Source organism: Ambystoma mexicanum, chromosome 10 (assembly GCF_040938575.1).
Source record: "Ambystoma mexicanum isolate Mex_15411 chromosome 10, UKY_AmexF1_1, whole genome shotgun sequence".
Lineage (NCBI taxonomy): Eukaryota > Metazoa > Chordata > Amphibia > Caudata > Ambystomatidae > Ambystoma > Ambystoma mexicanum.
Genome location: NC_090932.1, coordinates 333,446,417 through 333,462,022, shown reverse-complemented (window position 1 = coordinate 333,462,022; position 15,606 = coordinate 333,446,417). Strand labels below are relative to the sequence as shown.

The following is a 15,606-nucleotide window of genomic DNA, read 5'->3' as shown; positions in this document are numbered from 1 at the left end:
GGTCCTTGTTGGGACAGTAAATCCCTGCTATGGTGATTGGTTGTTCTGAGATATATCCCTTTACCAGGATGTACCTGCCTTCGGGGTCTCTTTTCACTGTGGGATCCTGGAGTGGGAAATTGTTGCTCAATAGGATAGCCACCCCCCATTTCTTTTCCCTTGGGGATGCAAAGTAGGCCTGCTTAAATCGCCTAAGTCTTAGGCGATGCTCGTCTGTGGTTAATAGGTGGGTCTCTTGCATAATTACCACATCACCCTCTAAGTTGCTGAGCCTGCTCTCTACCAATTTGTGTTTCCTTGGAGAGTTGAGGCCGCCCACGTTCCATTTAAGGATGCAGACGTTTCTATCCTCATCCGGCCCCATTAACTCATGTAGTAGCGCCTCTATGAGCTCCTTTATTCCGGGTCTTCGGGTTGATATTTGGCGTGCCCCATTTAGTGAGTGTGCATCTGTTATGTGTGAGTTGTAACATGGTTTTCCTTCCTAGGGGCCAACATAACCCAACTGCCCCCTCGCTCCCTCCTCCCCCAACTCCTTGCCGCCCTCCTCCCCCCAACTCCTTGGATGGAGATCAGCCTCATCAAACGGGGTATCCTAGCTGGACCTCATCGTCGAGCTAATAGTGGCCAACAGGGCCCGAGCACCATCAACAGGACGGCCAGAGAGCACAACGGCCGGCATGGCAGGACCGTGTGCCGTGCCTTGAGCTCAGTGTAGGATATTATTGGGTCTGTGCGTCTGCGGTGTCAACTTTTGTCATCAATTGCTCCCTCTCCCATTTCGGGCTCCCCCTGGGGGGTGCCCATGATTATGTTCTTGGCGTGTTTTGGGAGAGCGGATAGCCGCAATGGACAGCCGGATTTTGGTTGTAATCATTGTTCTAGGATCAGTCTGGTTCCGTGGCTTTCCAGGGGCCTGGAGCCTGTGCTTCCTCGTAGCTCACGTCCATGCTCCAGTCGGAGGTGATTTCATCTTGCCTTGGCTATGGGTTTTGGATTCTGAGGCTCCGCTTTCTGGCCCTTTTCCCATGAATTTCTACACTTTCTTTGGTGTGCGGATGTACCTCTGAGTTCCTTCCCATGTAAAGTTCAGGGCCGTTGGGAAACTCCATCCATATTGCACCTTCCGCTCAAATAGCCAAGCTGTGATGTTGCAGAGTGCTTTCCGCTTCTGTAAGGTTGTGATGGATACGTCCTGGTACGGTGAGAAGCTTGCCCCCCTGAAGAGGATCTGCTTGGATGCTCTGGCCTCCCTCATGATCTCCTCCTTTATTTTGAAGTGGATCCGTGCTAGGACATCGGGAGGAAACAGGGAGGATTGCCTCTGGACTGTTCGATGGACCCAATCGAGCTCCAGGGGGCAGGTGTCTGAGAGGGTCAGGATGAACCTAAACAGTTCCCTTGTAAAGTTCTCCAGTTTTGCATCTGTGATTGTTGTGGGTATTCCCCGGAGGCGAATGTTTCTCCTGGAGCGGTTTTCCGCGTCCTCTTGCTTGAGCTCCAGTAGGTCGCATTTTGCTTCCAGGGCTACGATTCTGTCCAGGTTTCTTTCCAGGTCAAAGACATGGTCGCATACTGTGTTTTCCAGGTCTCCTGTGCGTCGTTCCACCTCTGCCACACTTTTGTCAAGTTCTAAGATTTTCTTTGTGACCTCTTCGGTCTCCCTTTGGATCTCTTTTGTTATTTCTGCTAGTAGGTCTTTGAGGTCAGACTTGGCTGCTGATTGGGCAACTTCCGGGGCTTCAGGTGTGGTGGCAATCTCTGCAGCGGGGTCCGGTATGTGTTCGGGTTTCTTTAGCTTCTCAGAGGTGTGGTTGCCAATCAGTGCCGCAATGTCAGTTTGTTTCGTTGCCTTACCACTTTTCGCCATGTCTGTGATGTTGATTCTGGTCACAGCCCCCAGAGGTGTGTGTCTGTCCTCGGGGCAGTGCGTGGGAGCCTCCACTGCTTCTGGTGTGCTGAGATAGCGTCTAGCTGCATGGGTTTAGTCTGTGGCCCTGGTCCCCCTGTTCCCTGGTGCCCCCTGCCCCAGAGGGTTGCTTGTTTCTGATCTGTCTCTCCGGCTATTTGGGAGTCCAGTTAAGAGGCGCTTTGGAGATGTGGTATCTCCTGTGCAGGTGGGGGGCGGGAGGAGGAGCGGGCGATGATGGGGCACTTTTGCCTTGACGCGCCTGAGAGCTCTTCTTTCTTGGTGAGTTAATTGTTTGCCCTGTTGGTGTTAGCTTGGTTGAGGAGTTCTTCTGGTTCCCTTCTTCTGTGGGGCCTGATTCAGGACACTGCCCAAATGGATGTGCCCCTGGGGGATGTGTGGTGCCTTCTTGGAGGGTTCCTAGGTCTGACTCTGCCTCTCCTCTGCCTGGGGTGCATGGAGCAGAGTTTTTGGTTCTTACTGTGGGCTCCCCCTGGGAGGTGGGTCGACTGGTGTATTTCCTTTGTTCCAGGAGACTCCTGGGGACTTTCTTCACTATTAGCGGTGCGTATTCAGAGGGGCTCTCGCTGCGATGCGTCGTTTGGGGAGGTTGTTAGTATGCCTCCGTGGCCTCTAAGGGATTTCCCCCTTTTGGTGGCTGCAAATCGGGCTGGGCCTCAATGGGGTTGCTGTGGGTCTTGCGCAGGGGGTGCTCGTCAGTGCACCCTGCCCCTGTCCCTCTGATAGTGATCCTCGCGTGTTGTGGTCCTAGTTGCAGGGTGTGGCAGCTCTGGCGTTTGGCAGGATGGACCCCCCTCTGGGATATTAACTAGCCTCCTATGGTCGGTGAGGAGAGATCCTGCCGCCGGCTATCACGTACCTTCTGTGTTGTAGATTGTGGCTGTCCGGAGCGCCGTCGGTAGTCGGCACCCCCTGGTCCCTCTGCTCCGAGCTTGGCTGACTGCTTCATTGCTGAGGGGTGCTGGTGGGGCTGAGGTTGCTCGGCGTGGCGCCCAGTGCTGTATGCTGTCCGGGGCAGTACTTGCTTGTGGGCGAGCGTTGGTGCCTCCTTTATGGTAGTGGCGCCATACTCTAACCCCTCGGTTGGAGTCCGTTGGCAGCGCTGGGACCTGGTGCTGGTACGTGTCTCTCCGCTGCTACATTGACCAGGTGCACACTGGGTTCAGCCTACAGGCATCGCGCTCTCCAGCAGTGGGTCCTCAGGCGCTCAGGTTAGCGGCACTGCCTCTGCTCCTCCATGTCATTGCCAGGCTCCGTATCATAGCGCCCGCCATTTTGGTTACGGTCCTGGTGTCCGAGCGCGGCTTCGGCTCAGCGATAGCTGGGTGTTGGAGCTGTTTTGAGCGGATCAGCGTGTATCATTAGGTGCCGGGTTACTTCAGCTCCATATGGTGTTTTGGGCTCTTAACGGAGGATATTCTTTTCATAAATCTGCTCGAACAGGACTCCAGCCAGGAGCTTTCAGGGAGCCATGCTGTTCGTACGCATACACATTTTGAATGTGGCATCTAGGACATCCTCATTTAGACTAAAACGGATACCAGTTGCATAAAGGGTGGTGAATTGGTAGGTTTGGCACAGTGTCTAGGCCATTTTGGCTACTGCTCATGGACCACTTAAACAAATGAAGACCAAAAAGCAAAATGACCCGGGTTTAGGATTTATTTTTTATTTAATTGGTAGTCGAATGACCATCACATATGATCAAAAGGCTACAGGATGGTGTAGCCAAAAACATGTACCAGTCAGCAACATAGCCCCCAGCACTTTCTGGGTGAGAAAATCAACCTGGAAAAAATAGCAGCACCCCTATCATGGATATGGGCAAACAAGGGAAGCATAACAAAGTTGCAGCTGCAGAGGGACTTTAGTAGAAATCCCTCCGACAACAAAAAAAGTATAACATTAAACATGAAAGCCAGCAAAAAGGTTAGAGGACTCATTAGTAAAAACAAATCGCAAAAACAAACCACAAAAACAGAATTTTGATCTAACTTTAAGTAAAGGGATCATAAGATGTCGAAGTTGGTGAATGTTATGAATATCCAATATTACAAGAATTCAACAGGGACTGACAACTGTGATGGAAGCCGAGCACAATAAAATACCATTTAGATAATCAATACCAGAAGGGCAAAGTGAATGATACAGAGGCAAAAAGTTGTATCAATATTATCTTGTATTCATTACATAGCAATCGTCTATTCCAAACATCTTACCTTCCTGATATTTCTTGTTGTCCTGAGCCCCCAACCTCGTTGGTCAGTTTTGATGATCTCTGCCTCTGGGTACAGTCGTTTAGTGAAACTCTGGTTTTGACATCGCTCTCCTGCCTGGCATACCTGTGGATGACACTCATATTGCAATATCCTGTTCAGACATTCCGTGTCCAAGCCACAAGGATTTTCATCAGTGGTTTTACAGTTACACCTGGGGATTTCAGATAGGTCTGCCACTTGAATCTGCACTTTCCCAATGACCTTATTTGACTGTGAAAAGAAAAAAAAACAAGTATGGTGAATTGTTTTTCAGCTGCAAGATAAAATCAATCATAAGAATCCAAATATATAACTGCTTTCCTTTAAAGTATGAAAAGGAACAACATGGATGATTAGTATTTCAGGTACTCTTCCACTATCCATACGAAGAGAAAAAGAAAAAAGTCCTTGGAGTTCTTGAAAAGCAGGGCAAGATTTTTTTGTTTAAGAATAGAAAGTCTTTGATTCTTTGGTAAAAACTTCAACTTTGTATGTTGACGTAAGGGTGAAGTACATTCATTTTGACAGAGAAAAATACAGATGCGGCAATGAGTAAGATAGGCATGAAAAGGCAAGAGTTTGCATTGAAACCCTTATTCACTTCATAATTACACTACATTATTCGTGAAACATTTTACAGATACCAGGTTAAAAAATAAAAGAAACAAAATGACTCTAAACCATCCCAACGGATTCAAATATACATAAAGACAGCGATACAACCAACAGATATGTCTCAGTTGTTTAAAAGCTTTTATACTTTATAAAAGAGTCTTATGTAATTCCTTCCAGCTTACACACCTTTTTTTATAGAAATGACAGCACTCTCAACTTCAAAGACAGAGTCACCATGTTACACTGATAACCAGAGTGAATATCTTTGAACCCATTCTGGATTGCTGACTAATGACCCAAAATATTGCACTCTCCCAGTCTGTAAAACTGAGCACACAAGTAATAAGTGAAATAGTGATTCTACCACAGTAGTTGTCTGGCAGAACCTACAAAGATCATTTGTTACCCCCAAATAGTCACAACTTGCTAATAGTTCCTTAGTTTTCACTACATTGAAGTGAAACCACGTTATATTATTTCTCAACCCCCAACTGGGGGATTGCTTTAGGTACTGTTCCATATAAGCACACCATTTTTGAGGCAACACCGCTTGAAAGAACAATAAGGCTTCCATTTTGTTGGCATACCAGTCATTTCCTATGATCAGATTTTTTATCTTCTGGGGATTCACTATAATGGTTTTCATAGATGATCCCAGTATACATGGGATTAATGCTCCATCTGAGCGTAGATCTTTCATGAAACCTTCGGTTGCACCCCATCCACCCTGCCTCCGAAGAGACTGTACAAACTCCTCTTCGGGATAATTTCACATTTTCTCAGTAGGGACAATCGTTTGTATTTCATTATGCTGCCCATTGATTGCAGGCCCATTTTGTATCAAATTATTTGTATTGTAACACATTTGGCCAGATGAAATAGGACCGCTCTCCAGATTATACCTTCCACTATCTTCAGCTCTGGGATCACCCAATTATCTCTAGGCTATAGCATATTCTCGGTAGCACTTTCATTCCGTAGAATTCCCTACAGGGGATAGTTGAGAATTATCAAAATTTCCAGTCTATCTGCTGCATTTTTCTGGACATTGCCACTGCTTTCATTCTAAGATAGTTGTGGTAGAAGATCTTAGTATGCTTTGCTAATATAGGATACCCTGGGTACTGCATGCTGCTTTTAACCGAAAGCAACTTATTTTCCCATTTCTAGCTAAACTTTTTGACCACCATTCGAAAGATTCTAAATAAAGGTTTTGGCTGGATTGACTTTTAAATTGTGCTCTGCCATATATTGCCCCAATGCATTGATCAACCTCTGCAACCCAATGCGAGTACAGTCAGCGAACACAAAATCATCAGCGTACACTGCCCAGGTAATTTTTAGAGATCCAATTTTAGGTGATACCAGAGAAACATGATCTAAAGTTCTGCCTGCATCTGCCACATACAGGGTAAATAATGTGGGTGCCAATATACAGCCTTGGTGTAGGCCATTATGAGTTGGGAGGCGGGTTGACATCCAACCTTCTGAGTTCAATCGAACTTGCATCTTGGAGTTTCTATGCAAGTGAATGAGAATACTCAGAAGGCCCTTAAGAATTACATACTCTTACACAAAATGGCTCTAGTCACTGTGTGGAACGCCATGGACATGTCCATCGATGCCACGTACACCGAGGGTGAATTAGTTTGCCACACGCGTCTCTGTAGGCAGCTGAGCAAGAGACCCCCACAATCTGTGCCTATTTTCCTTCTGAAGCCCATTTGATGGTAGTCCAATATCTCATTTGTGAAACACAAGGTCTCTATGTGATCCAAAAAAATGGATGCAAAGATTTTAGACTCAACATCCATTAAGGCAATAGGCCTATAATTATATGGTGACAACCGCAAGCCTTTCTTAAAAATGGGAATAATATACGCTATTTGCCATGACGCAGGGGCACACTTCAAATTTACAATATTGGAAAAAAGGATATGAAGGAACTTGGCCCATAGATCAAGATTTAGTTCCAATATATTTGTTAAGTTATTAGGGCCTCCAGCTTTGGATGGCTTGGATTTCCCTATAATCCTTACAATATTCTTAATTGATATCTCGATATTGCATTCATACCCAACCATTTTAGACATCTCCATAACAAGGCCAGGGTCCTTAAAAATATTCTGGAAATTATGTAACCCTTCCTTCTCTGTAATGGGATTAGTAACCAGCTGAAGTTGTTTAATCTCAGTCTGGTTACTTATTTCCCAGATATTATGAGTATTATTACCTTTTAAGGATGCCATAATTAGTACCCCGTCCCTTTGATAGAGAGCAGCATGATGGGATTTTAGCCAATTCTTGTAAGCTTGTTTCAGCTTCCGGACCTACTCTTTACTTAATTAAGACATACCCATTACTTTGTAGATCATTCTGAATGCTTTATGTAGAACTAATTTACGTTCCTTCACTACAGGATCAAAGAAAGTCCACATTTGTCTACTTTAGCCCTTGTCTTTTTGCACGGGTTTAGTATAGACATGTTTTTCTAAGTGTGCAGAGAAATTAGACAACAAATAGTTGTATAGTTTCTCTTCCATTGAGGTAGAGCTGAAATCAAGCAGCATAGTGTTGTTAAATGTGTTGGTCTTATCTAGAGACCACTTTAATCTATTTCCTCACACATTCACTCCTACATTCTTCCAAACCGAACCAGATGTTGTCACTTCCCAGTTGTAAGCATAACAGTGCACGATTACTGTGCTGGGTGTGCCTTATCTTTAAGTCCATTATTCTCGAAAACAATTGCTGGGCGAGAAAGATAATCTATGATTGAATTGGACCCCTTCGCATGGCACATAGGCGTGTCATCTTCAACAAGCTCTAGACCCCCACCCTTGCGAAATTCACCCACAAAGCCCCTGAACATTTTTCCTTTTGTTATAAGATAGTCATCTTATTCAACAATAAGTACGTCTGTGAGTTGTTTTATGCCTCCTTACAGTTTACATTAAGGTCTCCTGCAAGTATTATCTCACCCCGCAGAGAATTAGAAACCCATTTGTCCAGCAATATGTTAGTTTCGAGGGCAGTCTCCAACTTTTCAGACGGATTCCAGCAAACATTTATTAAAAGTAAATCCTGAATCCCTGGGATATTGGGTATTTTTAGGGCAATTACCAAAAATGTGACCTGGATCTTCCATTCACCCTTTTTGGTTAAGTTTCTCCCATGTCTTATAGCAATGGCTAGATTAGCCTTGGATCTTCTCCTCGACCCATGTCTTGCAGTGGCTGGTTAGCTCGAGCCATCCAGAATAAGACTTCGTCGTGCCCATTTCTCTTGTAGAAAAATGAGGTAAAATACTTTCAAATCCTTACATAAAGTGTCATTTGACAATAATTGTGTGTGACCTCTCACATTCCAAGAAAAAACATTTAGGCACCCTGAATTCCTAAAGTGGCTGGCTCTTGATCTTGAGCTGCGCAATGGAGTCTCTCAAAGTTAACACTAACCAATGCCAGTTCTTCAGCCCCTCTAATGTTTTACCTTCATGTTCAGGGCTCACCCATCTTTCCAACACCTAATTTTCTCCTCCTCTAGAGGCGGCAAAGGGCCTTTTACTCACCTCCTTAAACTGCGTGTTTTCGTCCTTACATATGGTTACATCGTATCTATATTTCTGTAAATTACTTGCCTCATTGAGTAAGGTAGATTGTACTAACGGAGAAGGAATTGCCAATCTCACGTAATCGTACCTCCTCAGATAATGCTCAATGTCACCAGATGTAATCAGCCTGAGCGCCGGGATGTCCTCAAAGAGAGCAAAGAAACACGATCTATGCAGGGATTGTGGCCCTCCTTCATCGAACAGATAATTCAAGATCACATTCGGAACTTCCGGATAGCCTGGATCTCTTAACCTAAGGGGATGCTCCCCCATCCATTCTCTGCATCTGCCCGAGGATAAATCTCAAACACCCTGTTGATTTACCCTGCATTTCCCCTACTACCTCCCTCCTTAAGTTACCTGATGCTGCAGTATTCCTTTCTTTCATCAGTATGTTGTGAACCAGGAGTCTCACCTCCGATTTTGTTAATGCTTGGGGATTAGCCGCCATATCTAAAGATTCAGCTCCTGCCAACCATGTCGTGGCAATGTGTACACCAAACCGTGTCTCACTGTTATGGTTCGTGCTCGTAACCCTTGTCGGAGTGTCATGGTCACAGACCCCCCACCCCATGAGCAGACCACCCCATTATCATTCGACCCACATTATTTTCCATACCACCCTTTACTCCCTTACTTAGCTGCCTGCCTCACACTGTCTCCTCTTTTATGGCTGGGAACTATGACGGTGCCATGGATGTTGAAAATATAGTTTGTTTGGCTCCCTCAACATGGATTGTGGACTTCTCACTCCCTCTCCCGGCAGCAAGAATTTGTTTCAGGACATCTGACAATCTGTTGTTACCCTCTTCACACTCTGAACACCCCCACAAAAGATCAATTGGTATCCTAGATTCTTGTCGGAGACCTTCTACTCCCCCTCCCCATCATTCACCACCACATCCACCATTATGCTAGCCTCTTCCTCCCTCACCTCTCTTCTTCCGCTCCTGAGAAGTGTCCTCTGCAACTATATGGTCCTGTAAATCCTGAAAGGCCACCACACGCAAATAATTGCAGGACGTGGTCTTCCAGGCCCTTAATTCCGCAACCCGTTTCCTCTTCATTTTTTCCGTCTTTTTTTGTGAGTTCTTCATAGCCACATTCACAAAAGGCCCTTGAACTTTACACTTCTCCTGTGCCCAAACGTGTCCCCTTTAACAGAGACGTAGGAGCATCTTCAGTGACAGACATCAAGACATTCCCTGATTCACACCCTTTCCAGGGCATGTCTGTCAGTCCAGCACTCAAGTGAATTGCCTTAATCACACTCTCTAAACCCTCTTTCAATGTATCATTATGGATTAAGCAAATGGCATTCATCGAGAGGGACAGATCTTTCAGAAAGCCTGTGTGCAATTTAAGTCCTTTCATCAGGTCAGCCTTCAGGCCCCAGATTGCCTCTAATATCAAGGTAGAGTCATTTGTTTTAACCGCCTGAGGTAATGACTTGTCCTTGCACCCATCCTCTCTCCACCTCTCCTCCCTGGAATGTTGGGAGAGTGCAAACATGGTAATTTCCCCCGTAAGAAATATGGGAGTAGTATCTAAAAAGGAGTGATCCAAGATAACCCCCTTAGTGCTAGTTGTGTTCAACAGTGAATTTGTAACTTCATTTTTGTCTCCCAGAGCAGCCAATTCTATATCCTCAACATAAAGGGATTGCGAGTGGTCCTGGCTTCCCCGACTCTGTATTGCCATAGCGGGCACTTCAGGGCTGCTAGGTAATACACAGCTCCTCTCCTCACACTCTTTTTGAGGAGATGGAGGTAGTGGCAGCGCCATTGCCCTCGATAAGCTATCCCTTCTATGGGTAAAGACCAAGGGTGCTGTTAGGATCTCTTTTCTGGAGGACATGTTTTTCTTATTTTCAGCACAGGTTAGCAAAACCAGTTTTGTAGATAACCCTCAAGATTCCTTTAACCGTGGTTAGTCGTGAAACAAAACCAGTCTTTTAACAAAGTAAATTTATAGAGCAGTAAGCTAATATTTACCCAGCAAGCAGGAAAAAAAAACCAGACCCCTGTCTCATGCTCCCAGCATTTATTTGCACTATTGAAGCCTCGCTTCCATGGATCCTGACCGTCACTGTGGGAATTACAATCCAACAACAATCACCCAAACGGGTAGACTGAACTGGCGGATCATGATACTTCCAATACTAACTCGCCAACTCAGTGGAGGATGGCCAGAAGGATCACAAACAAGAGGTGCGCCCAACTCCCACCTCCCAGCTAACAGGCAAGAGCACTCAGTGGTGCACTCTGCAGGTACCCATCCACTGTTGCGCATGCTTGGCAGATTTGAAGAAGTCTTGGCAAAAAGGGGCATGCCCCAATCTCGCAATGGGTAATTTCACCCAAACATTAGCAGAAGAACTTCTCGTTTAGAATGGGAAGTCCCACAAAATCAGATAAACTCCAGAAGCCACCAGACAGCCAACAGCACTACTTTACAGATTTGACTAATAAAATAAAAAAATTTAAAAAACACAACACAGCATTACTGTTCATTCAGGAGAGCTGTTGCAAATACAAATATTTTATAGTTTGTCTGGTCCGCTCCCATCAAATCTCCTTTTGTCTTTATTAATTCTTAATAACTGTTCATTCTATGTGATGTAATAATTCCATCATTACACTGGTGCCCTTCCCTATCCACTACCAGAGATCCTAAACTTAATATTTACACCTGCAGAGTACCTTTCAGCCTCTCATTTTCGATGTTTATTACAGTACTCATTGTACCCTCCCTTATTAATACTCCCCACTTTCTACTCTTTTCTCTATGTTCATATGCTGTAATGGGAAACATTTCTCCTCTATCTGCCGTTAAGGGTCATTCAGCATAGCCGTTAACTTTTCTGTATTAAATAGCTCTTGTGCAACCCTAATCCACTCCTCCTTAGTGGGTAATCTACTATTTTTCCAATACTTAAATTTGACTCTTGCACTCAGGAGTCAGGAGTGGGTTTTCAAAATGATCACTCACAGGCCTCCAACCCAAAAAGGACCATTATTGGGTCTAAACCTCTTCCAATTCCCTCTACCTCCCTAATCCATGAGAGTACTTCCTCCCAGTAGATTTGGATGTGTTTACCTGACCACCATATGTGCCAGTATGCGCTCAATTACCCACAACAAAGGGAGGTGTACATTCGAGCAAGATTTACCAAGATTTACCAAACTACTGCCCAATTTCCATTACTCCCTTTTTGGGCAAGCTCCTGGAAAAGCTGGCCATCTCTCAGCTTAATCTCCATTTCGACTCTGTTGGCTCCCTCTATGACCACCAATCTGGCTTCAGAGCTGCCAGAAGTACGGAAAGCTCAATCGTCTTTGTGATAACCTCGGTATCACTGATCAGGCTCTCGCCTGGCTGACCTTTTTTCTCTCTGATAGACCTCCCAGGTACAACTTGGCTCCTTCCTATCATCTATCTCCCTCTCCACATGTAGTGTCCCCCAGGGGTCTATCCTCTCGCCCTGGCTTTTCAACCAATACCTGGCAACTCTCGCTTACTGCATCTCAATGTTAGGCTCAACTTTCCAGTGCTATGCCGACGACACCCAACTCATTTTCAGGCTTCCTTCAGCCTCATTCTCTCATCTCCGATTGTCTAATCGCCATTCATAATTGGTATGATCTATGTCTAAATGCCAACAAGACTGAGATCCTCCTTATTGGTACACCATCTCCATCCTTTCCTCTCACTCTCTGGCCGGCCTCCCTTGGCCCTCCTCCCACCCCCAACTGCGTGGCTAAGAACCTTGGGGTTATCTTTGCCTCTACACTTTCCTTCTCTGCATACATCTCTGATGTCTCCAAAAAATCTAACGTTTTACTTCACCTCCTTAGAGGTACTCTGCCTTTCCTCTCCATCCCTCACGAGCTCACTGTCTCCCAAGCTCTGGTTCTTTCCAGACTGGATTACTGCAACAGCCTCTTTCTAAATCTACCTGTCTCCACTCTCCGCCCTCTACAACTAATCCAGAACAGGACTGCGAGACTTGTCCTTGGCCTCAAGCCCTGGGATCGTATCTCTCCAGCCTTGAAATCCCTTCATTGGCTCCCAGTGGATGCAAGGATTAAATTTAAAACCCTCTGCATTGTCCACAAGGCTTTCTGGGGCCTGCCTCCTTCAGGGTTAGTCGTTTTGCAAAAAAAACGAGCTGGGGGTAGATCCCTGTCTTCGGCTGGTGCCTCCCTTTGGAACAGCCTCCCGGCCACCTTGAAATTGGAGGAAAAACATCTTCGGTTCTGGAAACTTCTCAAGACGACCTTCTTTGCCTCTGCCTTTGCACCCCCTCCTCCCCTGTTGATCTGTTTCTTCTCATGGCATTGTGCACGTGGCCACCCTATGTTCTTTCGGGCCCAGGTACCTGCTCACCCTGCCACCCTACTGCACTGCCTCCAGGCCACCATCGGCACTAGGGTTCTGCATCTGTACCCATACAGTCCCCCTCCCACGTTTCTTCTGCAGTTATCATATATACCTTTCTGACTAACTTTCACCTGTCACATGCTGGCTGCCCTAACATGGTTTAAAGCCCTTATTTATTATTTATTCTATTTAATATTTATTGATGTTTTCTCTCCTCTGCTTCTCACTTTCCACGCCCCCCCCCCTTTCCTTGCATTTTCCCCCATTTTACTTTCCAATGCACTTGTGCTTTTTTAAATGTCACAGGGTCTAGTAAGATTGCTCTTTTTTGCTTTTTTGTCTCCCCTGTCCCCTCCCTTTTTGCCTGGTCGCGCTCTGAAACACTACGAGCACGATATAAATAAAACATCATTTCATTTCAAGGGGGCGGGGGGTAGTGCCACATATGAAGTAGCTTAAATGTATGTAATCTGTATTGCAATGCTGTAGAGGTGCCTGCAGCCCCTCTGATTTTGCAACCACACAATGAGTCTCTGATCACTCTCCCTAGATCTGCTACTGCTCTCTGACTCTCAAGGGATTCATTGGGAAAGTAGAGAGGGTGCCTAGGTTTAAAACATCTGGTAATTCAGGTAAAAACAAAAATGTTCCCTCCACCCACATCTGTCCTGCCTTTTCCAATCCTGCCTCATATAGTCTGCTAAAACGTGGTTGTAGATCCTGAGTGGGTACCTTCACATAGAACAGGTTATGTGGTTGTGTTTGTTCTCAGAGGGGCTCCCAGTCCATTTTGTGAATATTTAGGGACTTGGGGTTTACCCCAAGTTACCCAGGGTAATCCAGAAATGAACCCCTTGCTCACTGTGCTGAAGAGAGGCATAGCTTCACCTCACTGATGAGGTCAAACAAAGCTGAAACATGTCTGGGATGGTTGTTGTTGGTACTCTTGTTCAGAGGAGAATTACCTACCATATCGATGCTGGACTGCTCAAGTGGGTGGGACCAAAAGGATATCATAATTGATATTTCTCTTATGTGAAAGGTACAGTGAGCTAAAACCTGCTTGTAGACCCCTCCCAAGTGTTGGGTAGAGGGACTTCTGAACCTTTTTGTGCATGTGGACAACAATCTAGTATCTGCCGTCTCCCTCCAGAGCTCACAAAGTGTCAGATGAAACGGCCGTCTGTGGATCCTGCCTGGTATTTTATTGCACGGTACCCAGAGCCAATCTCTAACAGTGACTGACCTCAGCAGAACCCACTGTTTTCCCTGAATGGGAATCTAGGTGTTCTATTAGGACCTTAAGTTGTGTCGCTATGTAGTGGGTTTCCAAGTCAGGGAAGCTTACTGTAAGGTTGTAGAAGGAGACTGACACACAGGTGGGCATGCTTTTGGCTCTAGACTTTTATTAGTGAGAGCATAAAAGAGAACGCCCTATCTGACCTTAGTTCTAAGAGGGGTTTCCCCGCCTCAACTAATACTAATGAGTCTGACAGGATGTCAGTCTGAAGCAAAAGAGTTCACTGTCCCGTGTCCAAACCTATTTCCAGCCCTTACACTATAAACTTAACTAAGGAGGGAGGGCGCAAGTGACCCCAGCCAAGATGTCCGCGAGCTCCTGCGCACCCTAGTAAAACTGGATTGTATCCTGCAGTTACCCACCTCGCATTCAAGTCGGAAGGCAGCATCTGCTGCCTAAAGACTTGAAGCTCGCCCCTGAGGTGGTACTGGTGGTACTGATGCCAAGATCTCTGTGCGGGAAGCCATGCAGGGTTCAGAGCAGGGAGTTGAAGGGAGATGGCCTGGTGTGGATCGCACCAAGGCCCACTGCGTCGTGACTATGCAGCGAGCGGAGGCTGCTTCCCCCGTTGGCAGGCGTGATGCGCTCAGCTTGGTGAGCTGCAGAGACGGTGCTTGCCCTACGTGGCAGAGCGCGGCGAATCGGCGGAGGAAGGTGAGAGGACGCAGTGATCGAGCTGGGGCCCGTGATGGCAACTGCAGGCATTACCCCACTAGGAATGTGGCGGTCAGCAGAGGGCACAATATCCAAGCACACTCTCGGATTGACTCTGGGGAGGATCCTGCCGGGTCTGCCTGGTGTGGGAGAGTGGAGTTTGTCTAAGTGGATTTCAAGGCAGCAGAGATCAAGCAGCTGCAGGTCTGTCGACTGCAGGCCAAGCCTGAAGTGGAGTGCCTGTTCACTGGCCATGTGTGGTGGTAGGTCTTGGGAATAAGAAGGGAGATTGCTGTGTGCGAACCATGGGTCAAGAAGGAGATGCTACTGCAGTGCTCTTCCCTGTGGAACCCTCACAGCCTGCTGTTGGTTTCCTTTTGTTTTTGGGAAGGGGAACGGTGTGGGGCTGCACCATACATACATACATGCACCCTGTGTCGATGCAAGTGAGTTCACATAGGTTTTATGCAGTGCACGCTCATCCGATTGAGACGCTGAGATGTGCTCAAGACTGGAAAGGGGGGGGGGGGGGAATTACAGCATCCTCCAGTAACTTACTACAGGTTTGGTGGTGCCATCTGTGACTGGGGCCCTGCAGGTGGTTCACCATCTTCAATGGGCCCTACCATGGCATCGCAGCTCTGCAAATCTGAGTTGAGGGTGTCCTGGCGCTAACCTGAGAAATGGCCTAACATGGCAAGCAACACTTGCTGTGCTTTGGCATTGCTAGCAAGGCGAAGGCCAAGGGGTGGCTGTGGACAGTGCTCATTGGTATTGCTGAAAAGGGGTGGCGGGGTGAGACGCACTCACGCTCGGCTGGTCGACATTGGGTGGAGAGTGGTTGGGGGCAGCT

General features: G+C 46.5%; 1 protein-coding gene across 3 annotated transcripts in view; it reads right to left on the bottom strand.

The window, feature by feature from the left end:
• The window catches only part of NSD3 (nuclear receptor binding SET domain protein 3), a 2,619,674-nt gene that overhangs the window by 518,568 nt on the left and 2,085,500 nt on the right, over positions 1-15,606 (bottom strand). For all 3 annotated transcript variants that reach the window (XM_069617934.1, XM_069617935.1, XM_069617936.1), the window contains one exon: positions 4,150-4,419. In XM_069617934.1, coding sequence (XP_069474035.1) covers positions 4,150-4,419 — 270 coding nt within the window. The remainder of the gene's footprint in view (positions 1-4,149; positions 4,420-15,606) is intronic.